This window comes from Haemaphysalis longicornis, unplaced genomic scaffold (assembly GCF_048455015.1).
Source record: "Haemaphysalis longicornis isolate Haplotype H1 unplaced genomic scaffold, Haemaphysalis longicornis Haplotype H1 scaffold_4, whole genome shotgun sequence".
Taxonomy (NCBI): Eukaryota; Metazoa; Arthropoda; class Arachnida; order Ixodida; family Ixodidae; genus Haemaphysalis; species Haemaphysalis longicornis.
In genome coordinates this window covers 166,941,793-166,963,595 of record NW_027526361.1, presented here as the reverse complement: position 1 = coordinate 166,963,595, position 21,803 = coordinate 166,941,793, and the positions used below count along the sequence as shown (strand labels likewise).

General features: G+C 47.0%; 1 protein-coding gene across 2 annotated transcripts in view; it reads left to right on the top strand.

The window, feature by feature from the left end:
* Positions 1–1,476: 1,476 nt before the first annotated feature.
* LOC144179501 (uncharacterized) overlaps positions 1,477–21,803 on the top strand; it is a 98,721-nt gene continuing 78,394 nt past the window's right edge. Inside the window, exon 1 of one of the 2 annotated variants that reach the window (XM_077707882.1) lies at positions 1,477–2,113. In XM_077707882.1, the coding sequence (XP_077564008.1) occupies positions 1,963–2,113 (151 nt within the window). In that variant the 5' untranslated portion in view covers positions 1,477–1,962. The remainder of the gene's footprint in view (positions 2,114–21,803) is intronic. The other variant, XM_077707881.1, reaches the window with a different exon arrangement.

Here is a 21,803-nt window from a genome sequence, read left to right as displayed (position 1 = left end):
CTTAAGGACAGGAAACGGGGATCGTGGATCAGGCAGGAAACTCCAGTAGACGATATGGTTCAAATTAAGCAAAGAAATGGACTTGGACTGGCCATGCAGTTAGACGAAAGGACAACAGGTTGACCACGCGGGTACCTGAATTGATGCCGAGAGACGGGTTCAGGAGAAGGGCAAGGCCATTGACTCGATGGAGAAGCGTCGGAGGCCAAGAATGGACTCGGGCAGCACAAGCGAGTGGAAGTCAGTGCTAGAGACATTCGTCTTGCAGCGAACGTAAAAAGGCTGTTGATGATGAGGACGCTTGTTTTCAGCGAGACTTCTTTGCCCTTCTGATATAAAACTAAAGAATTTTGCTATCGCCACAATCAAGCCTTATACATTTTTCACTAAAATAACACTGCTAGTAGCAGTCCTCAAATATGCCGGACGGTTTCTTTTTGCCCAACAACGTTTACCAGTATGAAGGACGGTATCAGGTTGAGCACGCTAGTGGAACCGGTGGACGGCAGCCACGAACAGCGCTGATTGTGGGGCCCCACCTTCCCCATGCTGGAGTGCTTCACTCCGAAACACGAAGAAACGAACACGAACAAAAGAAGCAAGACAATGTAGCAGCAAAGACGTCTTTCGTAAGTAACGCTACATATTCGCCTTCAAAGCACTGCAGTCGGATTAGTTCCTATAAAAATTCGCAGGGGGAGGGTGATAGCCCCTGCTCAAGATACCGGGTTTATCGCCTGATAGGCCACATAACGCTTTCGCATTACCGATATTATCGTATCAAAGTAACCGCCACGATGCGATCCAGGTAAAACTTAGACTGAACGTCCTTGTGCGCTCACTTGTTGTAATACACAAAGAACCACTTTAAAAGGACATGAAATGATGGAGTTTTTTTGTTGTTCTAACACAAATACCAGGCATTTAAAGTCCGTTCTCACTTTTGTTTAGAGGTATAACAAATGTTTCTTTGTGTAAAAATGGGTAATCAAAGCTAACCATTTTTTTCTCTCCTTCTATTAATTTTTTTATTGAATTAAAGAGCACGGGGCACCACATAAAAGTTATTGCAGGCAAGGGCGCGGCAACCGCCTGGCAGGAGTGCGCAGAACCTTCGCAACCCATCACGGTGGCCGATAGCACCGCAGGTCAGTTGCGCCAGCAGTATACCAGTTTGCCACTGGTTGCCTTATAAGACACCGCGAATACGGCTGTTTGGTCACCAGCACAAATCTTCGGACTGCAGTTGCGTTACTTTCGAAAACCAAAGCAAATCACCACGAGTTATAAAAAAAAAACGTGGTTAATCATTTTCAAAAACTGAAGCTCTTGCCGCGTAATACTCATGTACGGAGCAGAAATTCCGGGAAATATTTTGTTTGCATTTATATGACCGTGACTTACTACTTCATCCAAAAAAAAAAAAAGCTTTAGACAGTAACGAAGCTCGTTTCGCTATTCACAGTTTTCGATGTCACATTTACTTTCCCATCGTTTCAGGTAATTTTTGTGCCAGTATTGTAGCGAACGCTTAGTGATACTTAGAGCACAATTTATATATGGAAGGCGAGCGCGGTTTCTGCGCTGGCACGATGGTGCTCACTGGACTGCGCCGTGCAGACCTGAGAACCAGATTGCCGGCACATGAAGTCTCCTCACCGGTAGGCACGGTGCTTAGCGCGCTCCCGCCCTTGCGCGGACGCAGTGACTTCGCGTGGACTGCGACGTCCGGCAGTGACGAAGCGCGTGGCGACCGCGAATGTGCGGCGACCGAAGGCGCGGAGGAAGCGCAGCTTTTCTCGTCCTTTCCCCCTCAGTTTGGCGGTGCTGCCCAGCGGCGGTGGGGAAAATAATTACTGCGGAGAAAGTAAGTAGCCGCCGGATGCTCCGCTGCTCGGGTCTCCGGCGAGGGGAATCGCGCCTCGGGCGCCCGCCGGGGACCGGTGCAGACGAGTGCGGAATATGGGACGCCGCGATCGGCTGCCGGCGATGAGCTGCGCGGGACGCGACCTGCGCCCACCGACGCACCAGCTGACATCGGTGCGCAGTGGACGGTCCTCTTCGGTGCGGCAGCTGCACGGACGGCACGCAAGGCCTCGGACGCTGCTGGCCGGTGAGTCTCGCTTGTCGCGCTCCTGCAGCGCGTCGGTACCTGTTGTCGCGCACCCCTGGAACAGTCCCGCGCGGCCGACTAGAACACGAGAGCGTCGGTACACCACAGTGACCACAGGGCGCACTATCCGCTCTGCGGCGAGGGCACCAGCTCTGGCTGCGGTCGCTTCGGCCTGATCAGGCGCTTCCTCCCCTTCGGGCGAAATGCCGAACCGCGACGGCACCGCAACGTAGTTTCTTTCTCCGTTACCATTCCCAGCGTCCTTGCCATTTTCAAACGCTCGCAAGGCGGAAAGCCACGCGCGCTTGTTTTCATTTGCCCGCTTCCGTCGCGCCGCTCGTTCATGAGCAGCTCGGCTTCTGTCCGGCCCGGTTCGCATCACTGCTCCGCGCACTTATCATTCCGAGAACCGCAGGGCCCACGGGAGGTTGTGCAGGAAGCAGGAAAACGAACACAGTCGCCCTCTCGCGTGTCAGGCACGAGGTGCATATATATACACACCGTAACCCCTATCGACCCAACTGGACCGGTTCACGTTCGCGTGTTCGTAACACCACCACTCTCCTGGCCAGCTGGCCGCATCGCGCGCGGGTTGGAAGCTCCACCTCGGCCCGTGTGGTGACCCTCTAGAACGCGTGCTCTGTTTTCGCGACCCAATTTGAGCGAAATCTTTCGCGCGCAATGTCACCTTACCCATTCGAATCCTAAAGAAAAATATGCCACGAGCTTATCGGTTGCCGCCGTTATTAATGCATCACTGGCGCACTCCTGCTTTTATTTTGTCCGCTGTAACATGTCTCCCTTCTTACTCCCGCTAGAGTACACGAAATTAAAGCTTAAAATCGCTGTCCCAGTCGAAACCCGGTTTAAGTTGCCTGCGATTCGCAGAATCAACCAGGTGGTGTCATCGTTACCTTTCCGCTTACTTGCTTAGTTGTAGATGTTTTACTTCTCTGTTGATACGCGCTGCCGGCGACTCGCAGAGGACGCGCATCCACTTGGCAGCGGCCGCGGGTCTGCGCTCCCGTCCTTGGCTCGCCTTGTCCTGAGTCGCCCTCGGCGCCTTTCCCTCTTGCGCTCTCCCCAACGGCCGCCTTGCCAGTAGAATGGGGGCGAGCGGCTCTCGTAGCGGCCCGTGCTGGCACAGGGGCCGGGTAGCGCCCGCGGCGCCCGCACCGACACGAGCGATGCGCTAGCAACCCCGGCCTTTGAGCAGTGCATGAACGAGTTATTGAAGCAGAACGATTCTTGTTCTTCTCACACAGGGCAAGTTGTGCAGTGTTGTGCATCCTGTTAAATGGACACAGAAGTCAATTTTTCAAGCTCCTGTTTTCGCTTACACTTCGTAGACTACCTCAAATAAATACAGTTTTCCCGTCGATAAGGCAGTTTTTAATTTATAAAGCCTGAAAGAAGAAAAAACTACCATGCGCGGTCTGCGACGGCCATACCAACTAAAGCAGTGACGTCCATACAAGGTGCTACTGTGATTGGGCGACGTCTAAGATTACTCTTCAAACCAGTTTCGGTTTCGGTTCTGGGACACAGCATGCTTGGCATCTGACGTTGCCATTGGCTGGGCATTCTCGATATCTCAGTAATTGGCATACCATGCTTCTGCTATGTTGTCGGTTGAAAAATGCGTCAGGTAAGCCTACCAGCACCATTTGCAATCGTAACAGCCTAAATGAACGCAGTGAATGAACGTCTTTGAGCAAATCTGTTGGGCGAGCTGATGCATTATGATTAAAAAAATAGAGCGCGACTTTGACAACGACAGTAAAGAAGGACGACGGGACAAGCTCTCACTTGCAACTGACATTTATTGAGGCATCGTCTCATATTTATACATGAATCATCAGAAGCATGCGCACGCGCACTTCGGTACACTACATGGAACGCATCAACCAGAGAACATGATCAAAGTGACGTTTTCAAAAATTCAAACTCGCTGGCACGCAAAACCACAGAAGTATGGCTGACGCACTTGTCCCCTTTCTGCTTAATATAAAACGCTTCCAAGAGCTCCCTCGCCACTGTATTATCACTCCTGCCGAGAATTCTAATCTGCTCAAAGAATGGTCTCCATTTTTCCAAAGGACTGACAGGCCTGCAATCTTGGCAATGGGCGGGTAAATGCGCGTGCGTATCATTGTTAAGAGAAGAGGCCTCCCCGCATGAAAGCGGTATCTCGTAGACTACCCCGACGTCACAGGGCATGGTATGTTTCTTTTCGCACTTCTTCGGTTTGGGCTTGCCGGAAATTTGCGCACACAGGAGACCGCAACCGCAGAAGGGATTTTAGAGAATTTTTGTCGCCATGGGAAGGGCCTTGCATTTACACACGATGTTCCTAGTGATGACACCCTGCAGTTTTTAGATATCAATTTTAATTTTTCATCCGACCATGTTTGTTGGGTCTATCGCCCGCGTGCCGTAAACAGCTTCTGTCATTTTATTCATCTCATTCAAAGACTGTTAAAATGGTCATAGCGTCTCTGGTTTTAGAATCTCCACTGAAGAAGACCTGTGCACATGCTGTTCAAAAGAACTTAGACTCTCAACTGAAGAGACTTCTGTCGGTCGGTTACCCAAGCTATGTCTTGGTGGGTGTGGCCGAAGCCTTGCTGCGGAAAGCCAAATGCCAAGTAGGTGCTAAGCGGCCAGAACAACCTAAGGCGAAGCCTGTTGTTCTGCCCTATATACATAGAGTTACGAACAACCTGAAGAAAGTGGCAGAACGGTACTAAGTGCCGATGGTGTTTTCTGCTCCACAAAATCTTGGCCGCCTGTGTGTGCAAATTTCCGGCAAGCCCAAACCGAAGAAGGGCGAAAAGAAGCATGCCAAGCGCATTGTGCCCTGTGACGTCGGGTTAGTCTACGATATACCGCTTTCATGCGGGGAGGCCTACGTCGGCAAGACGGGCAGATGTGTGAATGACCGGGCACGCGAGCATAGTTCTTCTCTTAACAATGATACGCGCGCGCATTTGCCCGCGCATTGCCAAGATTGAAGGCCTGTCAGTCCTTTGGAAAAATGCAGACCTTTCTTTGAGCAGATTAGAATTCTCGGCAGGAGTGATAATACAGTGGCGAGGGAGCTCTTGGAGGCGTTTTATATGAAGCAGAAAGGGGACAAGTGCGTCAGCGATACTTCTGTGTTTTTGCGTGCCAGCGAGTTTGAATTTTTGAAAACGTCAATTTGATCATGTTCTCTGGTTGAAGCGTTCCATGTAGTGTACCGAAGTGCGCGTGCGCATGCTCCTGATGATTCATGTATAAATATGAGACGATGCCTCAATAAATGTCAGTTGCAAGTGAGAGCTTTTCCCGTCGTCCTTCTTTACTGTCGTTGTCCAAGTCGCGCTCTATTTTTTGAATCTGTATGAACTTCCTCCGCATTGCTGAAGCTGCAGAAATGCGATGGTCTTCGCCCCTACCTTCGGGGCTTTCCTTGCTCGTGCCTGTATTGTAAGTGGCGCGTTCGTACCTTGCCGATGGTCGGCTGATTCGGGTCTGTGCCCGCAAGCAGTCGGTGCTTATTGCGAAACCACGCCAACGAGAACTCGCCAGCACGCCAGTCCGCATGCGTTCTGCGAAGTCGCTCGTGGAGCAATGAACGTTACAGCGCAAAAATGGTGACTTCGTATGGAAAACATTGCCCAAAAATAAATACATTAGCTTAAGAAAATACGTCCGCTATCGAGGACCCGGGATATGAACTTTCGAGTTACAAAACAATATACTTAATGCTCCAGACCACTCAGCCATAAGCTAATTTTTGTTTAATGCATTAAAAATTTATGCGCACTCTCGATCACACATAACTAAAGGGCAATAAAAAAGCTAGCAGGCATCGATGGAGAGGCATGAAGTCCAACTGCGCGTCCTTCGAAAGGCAGGCAAGCAGACACGCGCATTCAAAAGGTTCAACGAGTCCGGTGGATCATTCTGGGCCGCATGAGCGCTCCTCACCAGGCAACGCTCACGAAAAATGGACTTAGTCGGCTTTGGGGTTCCGCATGCCGGTCAGTCACGCGGCACTGCCACAAACTGTACAAACCCAGCACTACAAAAACGTCATAACGTACCCGATTAACATCATGAAAGGGCAGGAACCGAATAGTGTGCGGGGCAATTTCAGTGTCCTTCTTCAGATTCCGCTGCAAAACATCCAAGACCACTGCGTCGCGACAAAACGCAAAACAGTGGTCAATTGTCTCTGATTGATTGCATAGGCGACAATTTTCCGACCAGGAAATAGACGTTCACTTTTCGCCAAGCCATGTGTTAACTGGGAATGTGGATGAACGAAGCTTGAAGAAAAAGTTTTTGCATTTGGCGGAACACGCATACTGCTTACACGTTTTCAAACATTTCTCTAGTGGTGACCTAAGTAAGGCTGGCGATAAATAGGCACAGAGAATAGAATTTCAATCCGAGTGCTCGTCACAGTTTTCCTTGACATACTGAGCAGATATTCTAAGAAATACCGTGCGGTAAGAAAGTTAAAATATTCTACAACCTCCTTGAGAAATCCCCATGGCGGCTTCGTGTAAACTTCGCCCGTACATATAAGCAAGAAATGCATATGGAAACTTCTGCGCTACTGAAGTGCAGTTAGTAAAAGTGAGTGATCAACCAATTTGTAGAAGGAACAACACACTCGACCTTCTACTATCATTCATACCGGATAACGTAAAATTTGTAACTATGCTCTCTGGTCTCAGTGACCATAGACTCATGCACATCTGCATCTCGCTACGTCTAACAAAACGGTCGCCCTCAAGAAACATAATAGTTATTACAAGGAAAACTTTGAGGATTTTAACGCTGAACTTGCCAGTTTCCTTAACCAGCTTCGCCTTTCGTATTTATCATTTGATGTTGGCGAAGTTTCAAGAACATTATGGAAACATTAAAGAGCAGATATACACCTGCTGTCCTCGTCAAGTCCGATAACAAGAACCACTGGTTTAATAAAACATTAAAATATCTGATAAATAAGAAAAAGCGTCCTCACAGATCTGCAAACCGGATTAACAATCCGGCATCTTGGCAGCGATACCAACAATGTGCCAAACAATACATCCAGGAAGTAGCCGCCGCCAAATCTAAACTTTTCCTTCCGACCTCCTAAGCACTCTTCAGTACAATCCAAGCAAATTCCGGCGGTTTCTTAAGAACAAATCGAACTGCAACATAATTGAATTAGATGGGCCCGACTGCAATTCGACTGCTAGCAACGAAGTCGCGTCTACATTAAATGACTGTTTTGCTCAGTCTTTTCCTCCTCTGTCAATGCAATGCTCACCTCCACGCCTGACAATCGCTCTAGCGAAATCCACGATATACAAATTACCCCTGACGGTATATGTAACCGGATCTGATCGCTCAAAACTTCTTCATCCGCAGGTTGGGATGACATAAGCAGCAAACTACCAAAAGGCACTATACTGTGTTCCTGTCATTTGATATTCTCGCAATCTTTAGAATCGGGAATTGTTCCAGACGATTGGAAAATAGCTAAACTTGTCCGTCTTTTCAAATCAGGTATTCGTTCAATACCACCAAATTATCGTCCAATTTCTATAACCAGTAATTCCAACAAACTCCTGGAACACATAACATCATCCAACCTAATGCACTACGTCGGATCGATCAACTTCTTTTGTGCTCATCAACATGGTTTCCGAAAGTAATTCTCATGCGAGACTCGGCTGGCCGACTTCACCCATGACATACTTCACTATATGGACGAAAACCTTCAGACGGACTCACCAACGCACTACTGGGTCAGCTCTTAATTTGGCTTCGTCAAGCGTTTTGTTCTCTTTGGTCAAAGTTTCGTTCTGGTCAAGGTTTTGCTCTTAATTCAAGCGAAGACTTTTATTTATTTATTTATTTATTTATTTACAAATACTGCTGTCTGAGTTTCTGAGACATAGCAGGAGTGAGTACGATGTTCAGCAGAAAGAACAAATAGAGTTCAACGAAACACATGATTACGCAATTCTGTTTCGAATTTCTCCGCGCCGGATCCTTGCAGAGACCCATCAAATTCATTCAATACATCCACGTCCATGGAAAAAACGGAAAACTTAGCACAATAAAGAGTCGAACTCAACGACGCAGTATCCAGGGAATCAGATCGTCGAGATACGGCGTGCAGAAGCTGCAACACAACAAATTGGCGCCAGAGCACCAGAGCCTGTGCGGAATACACCTATGCAGACGGATCACACGAGATACTAAAACGTGCACATGAGCAGTGGGCAAGAATCACCGGTCGTAGCGACGAAAAATGAACCTAATGGATTTTTCTTGCACATATTGTAACTTAGCTATGTCGTGTTTGTGGTGAAGTGACTAAACAGCCGATCCATATTCAAGTGTGGGCCGAACCAAGGTTTTGCACAGTCGCGACCAATTTAACTGTGATCGCTCGGGTGGAAGAGAAACAAGCAGCAACGCTATGTTGCGGGTTGTATCATGGTTGAGTAATGCATGACACTTGGAGGGTAAGAAGGCAGTGCTATACTTATCTCCAAAGTTCGCAAAAGCGGCCGCTATGCAGCTTGAAAGGCCTGCCGGGCGATGCTCTGGCGATCACCTTCAAATTATTGTGACTGTTCTCTGTCAATTCGCATTCTTTTATCGAATTGCTTAACGTGCGTCTGATATATCTAAGTTGTTGGAGAGCCTTACTACAGATTTTTCGACGTGCTTGTGCCATTTTGAATTGGTTGTTAAGGTTACACCAAGCTCCGTAACACGTGTTAGGCCGGGCTCAGACTCTTGCCGCAACTGCCGTAATAACTTTAAAGAATGACGTCATTTCACCGCTGAGCCTACCGAACTGCGTGACGTGCCGCTTTTTACGCCCATAGATCACGACGTGGCTTTTGCGTTGGTAGTCTGAACGTAGCCTTCGACTGGTATCGTCATTAATATTAGTACAATAAAATGGCTGTTTCTTGCTCGAAATAGCCATGACTTCAGTATTTATGAAATTATCAGACATTTTCTAGATTCCACTCCAGTTACAAAACACTGCAAAAACATTATTCAACGCAACCTGATCTTGAGCGTTTCTGATCGCGTTATAGATGACGCAGTCGCATGCATGAATCCGAAGTTTAAATTTCTACATTCTAAGTTGATGTCCACGCAGTTGAAGTTTGCATACATAATAAGTTAGTGTCCGCAACTGCGCCCGTATGGTTAGCGAACTGAATACGATAAAATTCAAAAGCTACGTAACGTCGACAGCAAATCTACACAATAAGGTGTTCATCGAATGGCCGAGAACAGACGTACAGGGATATGTAAGGGACCCGTGCATGCTGTACCGCAGCGGTGTGCGATATTATTTTGCCAGCCAAGTTATCTGAGTATTGTGCGTCCTCAGATATCGCAAATTACTATCCCGACCACTTCGGGCAAAACATTGAATTCCACATATAATTTTAAATAAGCTTTAGCAGCAAGTATGTAACATCACAAAATTTAGAACTATTCCAGTATGCCCAGGAATCAACCAAAATATTATCCTCCAAGCGTTCCCTATTTTATTTAAAAGCCCATCACACGTGTGGTAAGCATAAACCGCCATTTAAATTTGGGCATGACAAGCCGACTTTTCATTGGTAAAAGTAGTTATTTGCATAAACATCTTCAGAAATGTAGGTTTATAAATCGGTTTGTAGAATGTTTTTCTGGCAAAAACTGGCAAGACGTCACGGTAGCCACTGATGCAAACACTGCAGATGACGCCTTTTGTATACTTTTGCATCTTTCTGCAATACAAGTTTTCCCCTCCGGTCAATTGCACAACATAAAAAATCTAAAAATACTTGCAAATGAAAATACCTTTTCAAACGAATTAAGCACAGAAATACGCTTTTGCAAATGTTTTTTTTTTTTGTGAGGAGAAAAGAAAATGACCTCCAGACGTTTAGAAAGATGACAAATGAAAAAGGCTAAATTTCGCTACTATATTGATACAGGGTAAAGCTGTGTTTACAGTGGTGTATTTACGATGCACGTTCAGAGGCTAGTTGTAACAAACCACGATGGAAGAGAGCCCCGCGCAAGCCAGGGAGCGAACGCGCTTCACCGTCAGCGTCCTCTTCATCTCTCTTCTTGATGATGATGCCCGCTAGCACAGTACATGAATGCCGTCCTATTTGTGGGGAATCTAATTAATGCCCCGTAACAATATGAATAAGTTCCCAGGTGCTCTATGAAATACGCGTTTTGTTTGAAAAGCGATAAACGATGTCGTAAACAAAAGTAAAATATCCTATTGGGCTAGTTGGTAAACGTCGCTTGAATAAGAAGAGCGCAAAAAACACGACCCACCAACGAAGAACGACGAGAGAGAAGCGCATGTGTCTTGTCGTTCTTGGTTTGTGCGTCGTATTTTTTAGCGCTCTTTTTATTCAAGTAAACAAAAGTGCCTCGAGGAAACGACTGAACTTTCAAAGAAATGAGCTGTCCGACCTGGATGTCGCAAATACATTTAATTCTCACTTTATGGCCGTGGGAGCCTCCACGGATGGCCCGCCACCAACACCGTGCGATCAATACGTACACGGAAGTTGTTGTTCTACAGTGTTGATACATGTAATTGACCAATACGAGGTTCAAAATATAATTTTATAGTTTAAAGATGCTCGCTCCTCTGGTGCAGAAGTCAAATCAAAACGGCTGAAAGCTGTTAGCCGTTTAGTATGTTTTCCACTCGCACATGTTTTTAACCTTATTCACTCCACAGGTGTATTTTCAGAAAAAAAGGAAGCCAGCTCAGGTAGCGGTCGTTCATAGGGATGGTTCATTTATTGTTTTATATAATTATAGGCCGATCTCCGTACTATCAAATTTTCTTTTTGAAAATGGCGGAAGATATTATGCAAAGAAAGATTACTGTGTGTTTGACACCGCATAACATATGAGCCGGAGAGCAATACGGTTTACACAAAAATAAATCTACGGAAACTGCCCTCTTAGAAATCATGTAAAAATGCTCCAGAACACAGAAAAGAAAAAAGGTTACACTTTGGATATGCGTGATTAAAAAAAAGCCTTTAAATGTGTTCAACATGATATTCTTTCTCGAAAGCTATCTTTTTAAGGAATACGCGGTGTCGCAGAAGGATGAACATTTGGGGAAGTTGGCACTGGCTGAACATCTTTTAAAAGCAGCTTAAATGCACAAACACCAGGGGAAGAAGACGACAGGGCAACTCTGCCCTGTCGCAATAAAATTACCGCTCTGTAGCACTACAATTAATTAAAAGATACCTCACAACCATAACGCAGTTTACAGCAATCATTATCACCAGCCTATCTACGCCCACTGCAGGGCAAACGCCTCTCCCATTAATCTCCAATAATCCCGGTCCTGTGCTAACTCCGACCAATTTATTCCCGCAAACTTATTGATCTCATCTGCCCATCTAACTTTCTGCCGCCCCCTGCCACGCTTGCCTTCTCTAGGGAGCAACTCTGTTACGCTTAATGACCAACGGCTATCTTGCCTTCGCATTACATGCCCTCCCCACGTCCATTTATTCTTCTTAATTTCTACTAATATGTCCTTAACACGCGTTTGTTCCCTGACCCACACCGCTCTTTTCTTGTCCCTTAATCTTAGACCTATTATCTTCCGTTCCATTGCTCGCTGAGTCGTCCTTAGTTTAAGTTGAACCCTCTTAGTGAGCCTCCAAGTTTCTGCCCCGGAGGTGAGTGCCGGTAACTTTACAGTAATAAAATGGGTAATTTCTGGAACACTGAACGTAAAATATCGTGTCTCAAAGGGTTCCACTCTTGCAGCTGTACTATTTTTGCTGCATGTAAATTACATTGTACATAGCAAAGGTTATACTAATATGTATTATAAGCAGACGACACCAACGTGCTCTTTACAGGAGTAAATATATACGGATAACACTTGGTTAGAACGTTGATGGCCATGGCTAAGTGCAAACAGTCCCAAGCTAAATGTAAGAAAAACAAAAAGCCTGCTCTTCAAATCAAAATAACACAATCTCCGCCTGGATTACATCTATAATTTTAAGTTACCGACATACAACATACATCAACAATTATATTTTTAAGGGTTATATTATATTTCAAGAAAGCCTATCCTGGGGCGCTATTCCAGAAGGCCCGAGTTTCGCCTACTCCCGAGTTTCCAGCTCCTTGGGTTATGAAAGTAGAGATAGTGGAGCATTCGATACACCTCGAGCGAGACCGCCGGGATCGTGCGCAGCACGCCTGGCATACTCAGCGCGCTACGTTGGGGCCGCTTACGTCATAGAGTTTCGTAGTAAGTATACTAGAGAGGAAACTGCGCCTCGTAAGCCATGTCGTCGTGGGGGTTCATGGGAAGACCCCCTTTTTGGCTTGAACTTGACATGACAATTCGATTCTTAAGCGGTTTTGGGGATTTGCTTTCTTCACTATGCATTAACACGTTTACGAGCTACAAGGAAGCCGAAATCCTCCCGTTTCTGTGGTAGCCGTGTTCGGTGAAACAGCAGGCAATGCGTGATCGCACCTGACGTTGCTCGTGCAGCAGTCGAAGGACGTATGACTGAGCGGGTATATGCCGCCGCGAAATTTGTAGCCGACGAAAAGAAGAAACAAAAAGGCCCATCTCCCCGCGAGGGGGACTCGAGTAAATGCGTCGCATAGGGGGTGGGTGTATTGCGTTAACGTTTAGTGTTTGGGGAGTTGGTGGTAGTGAATGCGTTGTATCAGCAGCTTGTTGACGTAGTTTGAATGAGTCAAGGATATAAGGCGCGTTCGTAGCCTTTCATTCTGTGTCGGTTTTGTGGCGCAGTGGGAAGAGCACCATGTACCTCGCGTTCCGCCCACAGGTAGTGAATGCGTTGTATCAGCAGCTTCTTGACGTAGTTTGAATGAGTCAAGGATATAAGGCGTATTCGTAGCCTTTCATTCTGTGTCGGCTTTGTGGCGCAGTGGGTAGAGCACCATGTACCTTGCGTTCCGCCCGCAGGGTCGTGGGATCGAAACCAGGCGCCGGTAAGTATTATTTCTTTATATAGTGTAGGGGGAGGGGCGCGGGCCTGTTGTTGAGAGCGAGGAGGGTAGCGTGATGCGGGAGAGGAGGAGTGGGGCGCACCAGGGCGCACCTGGAACGGCTGTTGCGGACGCCGAGGCACGCCAACGCCGACAACGCCGGGTGACATCGTGAGTTAAAGAAATGCTCTGCATTTAAAATGTACTGCGACAAAGACAAGATAGGACAGATACGGGTGCTTGTATGCGTCCTATCTTGTCATCGTCCACGGCTGTTTAACGCCACGTTTTCTTTTTTCTTGCTAAACTAGCTGGCATTCGGTGCACCGGTTCACAACGAAGGCAACGTTTTCATAAACACGCTCAAAAAACTTTCGAAGCTCTTCAAACACCTTATTATTTGAAATAATGGTAAAATTTATAAAATCACAGTCTCTAAGGAGTTACCCCCCAAATATTAACATTGTTCGTAACTACAACCTTGGCCTGCGGAATAGCAGGCACAACCATTCTGGCAGAAAACGCTTTACTTCCTTTTTCCTTAGTTTTAAAACAGCCTGTTTTTATTTTACACTTACATAATTCCACACTATTCTTCGCGTTCTTGTGGCACTTAGTTCAAATTTGCGGTCACTAAAACGTTTCAATCCAAGCCAATGATGAAACTAAGGCGAGCGCGATGTATAATGGAGGCCCATGACGACACAGACGACCTTGATGTGAGCCGCATAGACGCTAGCGCCAGATTCCTCTCTAGTGTATACTGTAAGAAACTCTATGGCTTACGTTAAAGTACGGCGCCTGCTATTCTCAGCATGCACCACCCTCTGAAATCGCTCTGCAACGCGCATTCCCGAGCATAAACTACATAACCCCACTTCTACTTTGAAATCCCCAGCGTGGCTGTTCGCCACGCCCGGTAAAGGGCGGTCCGTTTTTCTCGGTGTTCTGTTCTTCCACTGAATTATGTTTGCAACGCGGCCTGAGGGCAGTCCCAGTGCAGCTCTGCGCAAGCGCAAACCAAGTAATCAAGCGGGTCCACTGTAGCGAATGGAACGCGCCCTGCTCCCGACCATCAAATATGGCTTTTGTTTACGGCTTGCTTGAGTGTGCACGGCGGGCGCTTGTCAGAAATCGTACCGGTCAATTGAAGAGCGTGTTTGAGAATTGGCTAGTGCATTTTAGGCGTTGAAGTTGTGTCATTAGTCATCGACTATGTTTTCGCGGTTTATGAAGAAGGCTCCCATGGGAAAATCGTGTCGTTTTTGCCTCTTCTGTCGGCTTGTACTCCAGTTCGGACCGAACACCCTCGCGACTTCATTTTTGTTTTGTGCTAAGTTCTTGTCGCTGATAGGGGGCATCAAGTGACGACTTAGTGGCTACAACGCTGCGCTCCCACTAAGCGGACGTCATGGGTGGGTGTGGCTTCGATTGTAACGCCGCGCCCCCAAAGGGGCTGGATGTGTTTGATTGACATTAGAACTCGAGGGAAACTCGGGTATGGTTTTGCACGGCCGAGTTGAACTCGGGACGCCCGTGGTGGCCGCTACTGCGGCGTGGTTTATATTTATGGTCTTCGTAGCACGCATATTTCGGCCCCGACAGGTCTTTTAAACGAAATAGGAATTCCGAGCCCGTTTATTTCTCTACAAACCCCCGTTGCTGTCACTTTTTCTGTTGCGACGATTCTTGCATTGTCCCACAAGATTGATTGGGACAATGCAAGAATCGCCGCAACAGATGAAGTGACAGCATCACGGCTACATCTGGGATCACTAATCAGTCAGACCATATCTAACACAGTCAATCGTAACGACGGAAATCTAAACCTGATCTGCGCACGTCCTTTGCAGCGATTACTCAAGCCCACTTAAACGACCCACTTCTGGTGTTGCAATTATTGTGAACAAGGCTTCCGTGCTGGAAGCCGAAACGTCAATATGTTTTGTTTGGACTGGTCGGCGTCTCTTTTTCGTTCCTAATGTACCCTCCGGGCCAGACGAGATTCCGTCATGCTCTCGATTTCATTACCATGCGCAGGCGTATGGCCCGGAATGCATCACCCAGATCCGGAAATATGTTAACCCCAACTGTCGTGTTGCCTCGTTCAAAAACCACCTGAAGTTCAACCTAACGTGCAAAGCCCGGAACTTAGTTCCCCGCTCTTTGCGTCTCAACAGGCCTGTGTGTACGCCTTTCGGTCACAACGTGGTCGTCAAAGCGGAGAGGCTGCTATTGCAAGCCAGGATCCTGGACTGCAAAGAGAAAATTCGCGCACTGGAGAACGATGCCTTCATTGCTCGCCGCCGCCTGGAACACCAGTGCCCCATCGAGTTCCCCAGCATCCAACTGCACACTAATCAGAAGACGGAGCATCAGCGTCTGAGATGCGAGCTCGTTCACGACGATAAGCTGGCCAGCCTTCTCGCCGAGCAGTCGTTCAAAACGAAGACGCCTTCTAAAGCGATTGTGCATAACTTTTCTTCATACAGGCCAAGCCCAGACGAGGAAAGTGTTCTCGGCCTAGGATTAAATTTCAATATAGGACCTGCACCGGACGAGAAGAAACTAGTATGCGCGGTGGAGAACGTTATCAGGCATGTCGAAAACACTCGTCGCGAAGAGGCCCGCACCCGAGTGGTTGGCGTCCTTAACGATGCTCAGCGCGGACCTGCCCGCTCAGCGTTGACACGTGTGGAACGTGATGCAATGAAGAGTCTTCGTGAAAACGATGACATCGCGATCCTGCCAGCCGACAAAGGCAATGCTACCATTCTTTTTGATAAGGCCGACTACGAGAAGAGGAAGCGTTTTCTGCTTGATGACAGTGACACATATATCCGCCTCAAGAAGGATCCGACGCTCAAGGTGGAAAGAGAACTCCAAAAGTTGCTGGCCGACGTATTCCTCACCGTTTCCCCGAACCACAAAGCACTCTACTACAAGCTGCTCAGCCACAATGGATCCGCACCTGCACTTTATGGACTGCCAAAAATCCATAAGCCGGACGTCCCAATGCGCGCCATTGTTGATTATACTCGTACTCCCCTACACAGCCTGTCGAAGTTCCTGCACCAAGTTCTGGCTCCGCTCGTCGGTAAAGAGACCACTCCCGTCCGTAATTTTTTCGATTTTGTCGAGAAGACTCGCAACACCGTGATCGAGAAAGACGACTTGATGGTGTCCTTTGACGTGAAGTCCCTTTCCACGAGTGTTCCGATTGACCTGGCTGTCAACGTATGCACCGCTGCTCTCGAGGCTGATGAGATGTTACCCCAGAGATCACCGATCGATGTGCCAGAACTACGCAGGCTTAGATTTTTGCCTGAACAATACGTACTTCTTCTTTATGGGCTATTTCTACAAGCAAAGGCAGGGGACTCCAATGGGTTCCGCTATTTCGGTCACGGCGGCGAACCTGACCATGGAAGCGTTGGAAGCACGCGCGCTAGCCTCCTTTGCCCCTCACCCGAAAGTGTTCTTGCGTTACGTCGACGATTGTTTTTGCGTCGTTCAGAAAGACGCGGCAAACAGCTTGCTGGCCCACCTCAACAGTATGGAACGTGCCATTCAGTTCTCGTTAGAAGAGGAAGCCGATGGCAAACTTTCCTTTCTGGACGTCCTCGTGTCTCGGCAGGGCCAGAGGTTCAAGTTTCAGCGTGTACCGCAAGGAAACGCACACAGGCCGCTACCTGAACTTCAGCTCCGTGCTCCCCGCTTCCCACAAGAGGGCTGTTAGCACGCTACTGCAGCGTGCGAAAATATTGTGCTCGAAGCCCGAGGATGCGGCGGTGGACACGGCAAAGGTACGGGACGACCTGGCTAGCTGCGGTTACCCGAGGCATTTTATAAGCGCAACGGAACGCCAATTCACCCGACGGGGACAACTGGACGCGCCTCCTGCCCCGATGAAGCGAGCTCCTGTGCCCTACCTTCCAGGAACAAGTGAATGTTTGGCACGTGTCCTACGGGAATATGACGTGCAGGTGGACCACGTTCCAGCCAAAAAGATGCGCCATGAGCTCGTGAGAATCAAGGACCGCTTGCCCAAGGAGGGCTTCCCCGGTGTGGTATACGAGATACCTCGTGCAGACTGCAGCGGCGTGTATATCGGGGAATCAGGGTATTATAAGAATCGTCTGCAGCAGCACACACGTGACGTAAAGAATAAGAGCGTCCGCAACAATGATTTAGCCGAACACGCCGTCGTGAATGACCACAAGATTGATTGGGACAATGCAAGAATCGTCGCAACAGAAAAGGTGACAGCATCACAGCTACATGTGGAATCACTAATCATTCAGACCACATCTAACACACTCAATCGTAACGACGGAAATCTAAACCCGATCTACGCATGCTCTTTGCAGCGATTACTCAAACCCACTTAAACGACCCACTTCTGGTTCACAATAAATTGTGAACAAGGCTTCCGTGTTGGAAGCCGAAACGTCAATACGTTTTGTTTGGACTGGTCGGCGTCTCTTTTTCGTTACTAATGTACCCTCCCGGCCAGACGGGTTCCGTCATGCTCTCGATTTCAATACGATATTAACAGCATATTTCTGCTTATACACTAAACGTAAAAGAGCTCCTATAAGTTACGAAACAAATTATTAACCTAACCAAGATACCGCACGAGTTATGGTGACCAAAAATTATCTTCAGAAATACCTGTTGTATTGAATGAACACCCCGTGGTACTTAATTTCTTGGACAAAGTAGTCCAAATTTCGCAAATCTATGAAAAATATACTATTTACAATCAACTTGATGTAAACTTTTAGTTAAACCTATTCTCAGAAATGTGTTATGTTGTTGTTTATAGAAAGCGCTGCTAAAATGTTTGTAGTTGAATTTTTCTGTTATTATTTTTAGTTATTGCTTCAATTTTTTCTCGTGATTGTAAACGCTTCGCAAAAAATAGTAATTATGACCAGTCGCATGAGCGTCTATCAATGCGCATGCTTTCTTCCCCTTCTACTGTCGTTGGGCCGTTTTGCTGTGTACATGCATTGTTTTACCGCAAACTTCTGATGCTAAAAGTGGCATATCCTCCATCAGGCAACTGGTTTGCCTGTAGCCGCGTTCTTAAATAAAACTTGAAGAAAAAGAAGAACGATTATCTACCAATGCGTAGCATGTCAATCCCCCCTTGTGGGTACGTGCCAAAATATTTGAGGACATAATCATCATCATCATCCTGTGCTGCTTGTCTAGACTGTGGATTCTTTAGAGCTAGATTTGGCTATGAGTAGCCAAAGAGGCTAAATTATGCTACTTTTTTGAAGGTTTCTTTTCTTTTTTTCCGCCAACGATGTAAATTTACACCATTGTAAAGAATGGTTGGCGCTTTTGTTTCGTCAATTATGTACTTTTCTGCATGCCCAAAGCGGGGTGCAGGGTTGGTCTGTTATGTATTTTTTTTATTCGTATGTCGAAAGTTTCTTGCGGGCTTTTTTTATTTGGCCTTCGGTGTTCGGGGGAGATGTATGAGCTACATATTTCTGATTTCGTCAAAACATTTTCGTAATTTATTTTCTTCTTCCTGATTTTATTTTTCAAAATTCTGTTCGACCAGTTATTTTCATTTACGCTGTTATAACGATTGAATGCGTTACATCAGTAACTTGTGCATTTTCATGGAAATTCAGGGCGTTAAACGGTTCGCTAATTTTCCCTATTTTTTATTCGCATTTCGCAGGCTGTTTTGCGGACCCGTGTTTTGGGAGGATAGGTATAAGGTGCAGCATTTTTTATTTCAACAGATCATTTTTGAAAGTTTTCATTCTGCCATTTTTCTTGATTTATTTGTTTTTCAAAATTATTTTCGGCCAATTATCGCGTTTACGCTAGGTTAAACGTGTTATTTTCCCAGTTATGCGTGGAGGACGAATGCAAATGTAGGGCGTTACACAGTACTGGACGTGGGGATATTCGGCAAAGAATGCTACGCATTAAAAATACCTGCAACTTATAAAGAATAAAGGGCACCAGCCCTCAATGACAAGGGATATATGAACGTTTCACCCGTTGTTAATATACGGTAATGGAAGCTATACACAGTGACGACGCCGAGTTTCTTATCGACGGCATATGATCGTATATATTCCCATAATCCCCATACGTACCGCACATATAAGCGTTATCTGAATACGTCTGCTATACTCGGGCACAACTTAATAACGGCAGCGATGATGATGATGATGATGATTGCTATTGGTTTGCCCTTTGTAGCGCGGTGATGACATGTCATCTTACCGAAAAGGACTGATATACCTACGTTTTATACTCTTGGTTTAATACTAGCGCTTGCTTAGGGCAGGCACAAGAAGTTTATTAGACACAAAATACTTTTTTTTCTGTTACAGGTGGTAGCTGTCCTAGGCAATATTCCCCTCTCTGCTTTTCGTCCACCAGCATTCTAATCTTCTTCTCGTCCCCTCAACAGCCTTGAAGTTAACTTCCTCTGTGCTACCCTTAAATCCTATGGCTTCTGGAAGCCGAATATTTCTCCCTTGTAGATTTGGATGGATACCCTCGCATTCTAACACTATGTGCCGCATAGTTTCCTTTTCTTTTCCGCAGACCACGCATACCCCATCATTTTGTGAATACTTCCCCACAAAGCTTTTAGTTCGCAAGCAACCTGCTCTAGCCTCAAAAAGCAAAGCACTGCCCTGGGAAGTATTATAGAAATTTTCATTTCTGATGTTCAATTTCTCAGCACTGTACATCTCTAACGACGTCTTAGCTTCCATTTTTTCCCTCCATTTATTCGTTTCAATCTGCCTAGCCTCTTTTTTGGTTACCTTGGCTGTTTTGGATTCTCCGCTGTTCTTTCTGTATTTCATTGTTAGCCTTCTAGTCTTCCTTAACCACTGCGTGTCCACGCTTTTTAAGTATAGGTACCTAAAAAACCTTAGCTGGCCACCTTCGTTGATCCATTGCTCTCAACCTAATCTCAAAACATATTTTACTCTTTGCTTCTCTAACTTCATACGACGCCCTGCCCATATCTCTCTGCACTGCTTCGCTAATTGTTTTTCCATGCGCGCCTAAGGCCAGACGTCCTACCGTTCTCTGGTTCCCTTCAAGGCGTGATAGAACGTCTGATTTTAAGCAGAGTACAGCATTCGCAAATGTGAGACCCGGAACCATTACTCCTTTCCACAATCATCTTACTACTTCATATTTGTTATACCCCCCCCAGAGCTCTGCTTCATTATAGCTGCGTTTCGCTTTCCCTTAACCTTAAACGAGCCATGAAGAGAAAACAAAAGTTTGTTTTATTCGAAAGATTAGGTGTTTCATAGTATCCTAAGCGCATTCCCGGAAGCAAATGATGCTTTATTCACTGAGAAATAAGGCAATTTAAGCCAAAATTTTAAATCTCCCGCTAAATTGCACATTTCGTGACGTGGACAATGGCGTCATACGAGCCGGTCCATGAAACAGATACTTAGTATGACTCCATATAGCACCCACACGCGGGAATCAAACAGGAACCGGAACTCGTGCCGAAACCGAGACGGCGGCCATTTTAAAAATACTAGTAATACCTAGTGCACCCGCAGCCCTAGTCATGGAATCGCCTGATCCGGAGAACAAAACTCTCGCCGAGAACCTCGGGCTTGCATTTAACAACCTCACACCACTTGAACGCTCAATGCTTCTAAGTGCACGAGCGGCAGGAGTTGTGGGATACGCGGATGGACCGGAAAGCGACCATTCCGCGATAGCCACAACAGACGAACGCCCAGCCGTCGGCACCGCTGTCTCGTCAGCCCCGTCGCGACGGACGAATACAGACTGGTACGTATGTGCCGTATTTTTATTACGGTTAATAATAGTTCAATTTCAGTAGCAGTATCGCTTATGCCAGTTGGCCGGTGTCGTGTATGGAAAGCCGTTCGCGCAAGCTCTCTGCTTCGACCAGAAAGATACGAGCGTCAATGCGCGGTGTGTACGGCATTTTTCCCCCCAAGGTCAGAGCGCTTTGACGGCGATTTGACGAAGTCGGAGACGAGCGCCAGCATGTCCCAGGAGTGAGCTAACGTAAGGGTCCCTGCCGTAATCACTTCCTCGGAAATGAAGCGAGCACACTCGTACTTCCTTTAGCTCTCTTTCTCCTCCGTTTGCAAAGTTCACAAAACGTAGCCACTGGCTTCGCCGAGGTTCGTCGTTGGGCAGCACATGAAAGGAGATCTCCTCACCGGCGGGGAGGTCGCACTCCCTCGACGATTTGTCCGTACTACATGGGCATTTCAAAACGTAGCAACGAAATTTCATTGTAAAGTACTCGAACAAACTGAAGTTTTCAGTGGTTGTAAACTGGAAACGAGCTCCTAACAATAGCAGCAAGCCAACACCATTCCGAAACTGCGACGACTGTCACTATCTCGTCGCTGCTTGCTGTTCCTTACTCCCCTCGTTTCTGGTTTCCTCCCCTCGTTTGCTGGTTGGCGATATGACGGGCAACCTCCTGTGAAGGAATTACGATACTAAGCAAGGTCACGGCTGTGCGTGCTGGGACGGTTCGTTGGCCCCGAAGAGCTTCTAAACCGAAAATTCGTCTGCGCGACGGTGGCGACGGCGAGATGTCGAGTTCGGCTGGCGGTAGTTTCGTACGCATTGGCGT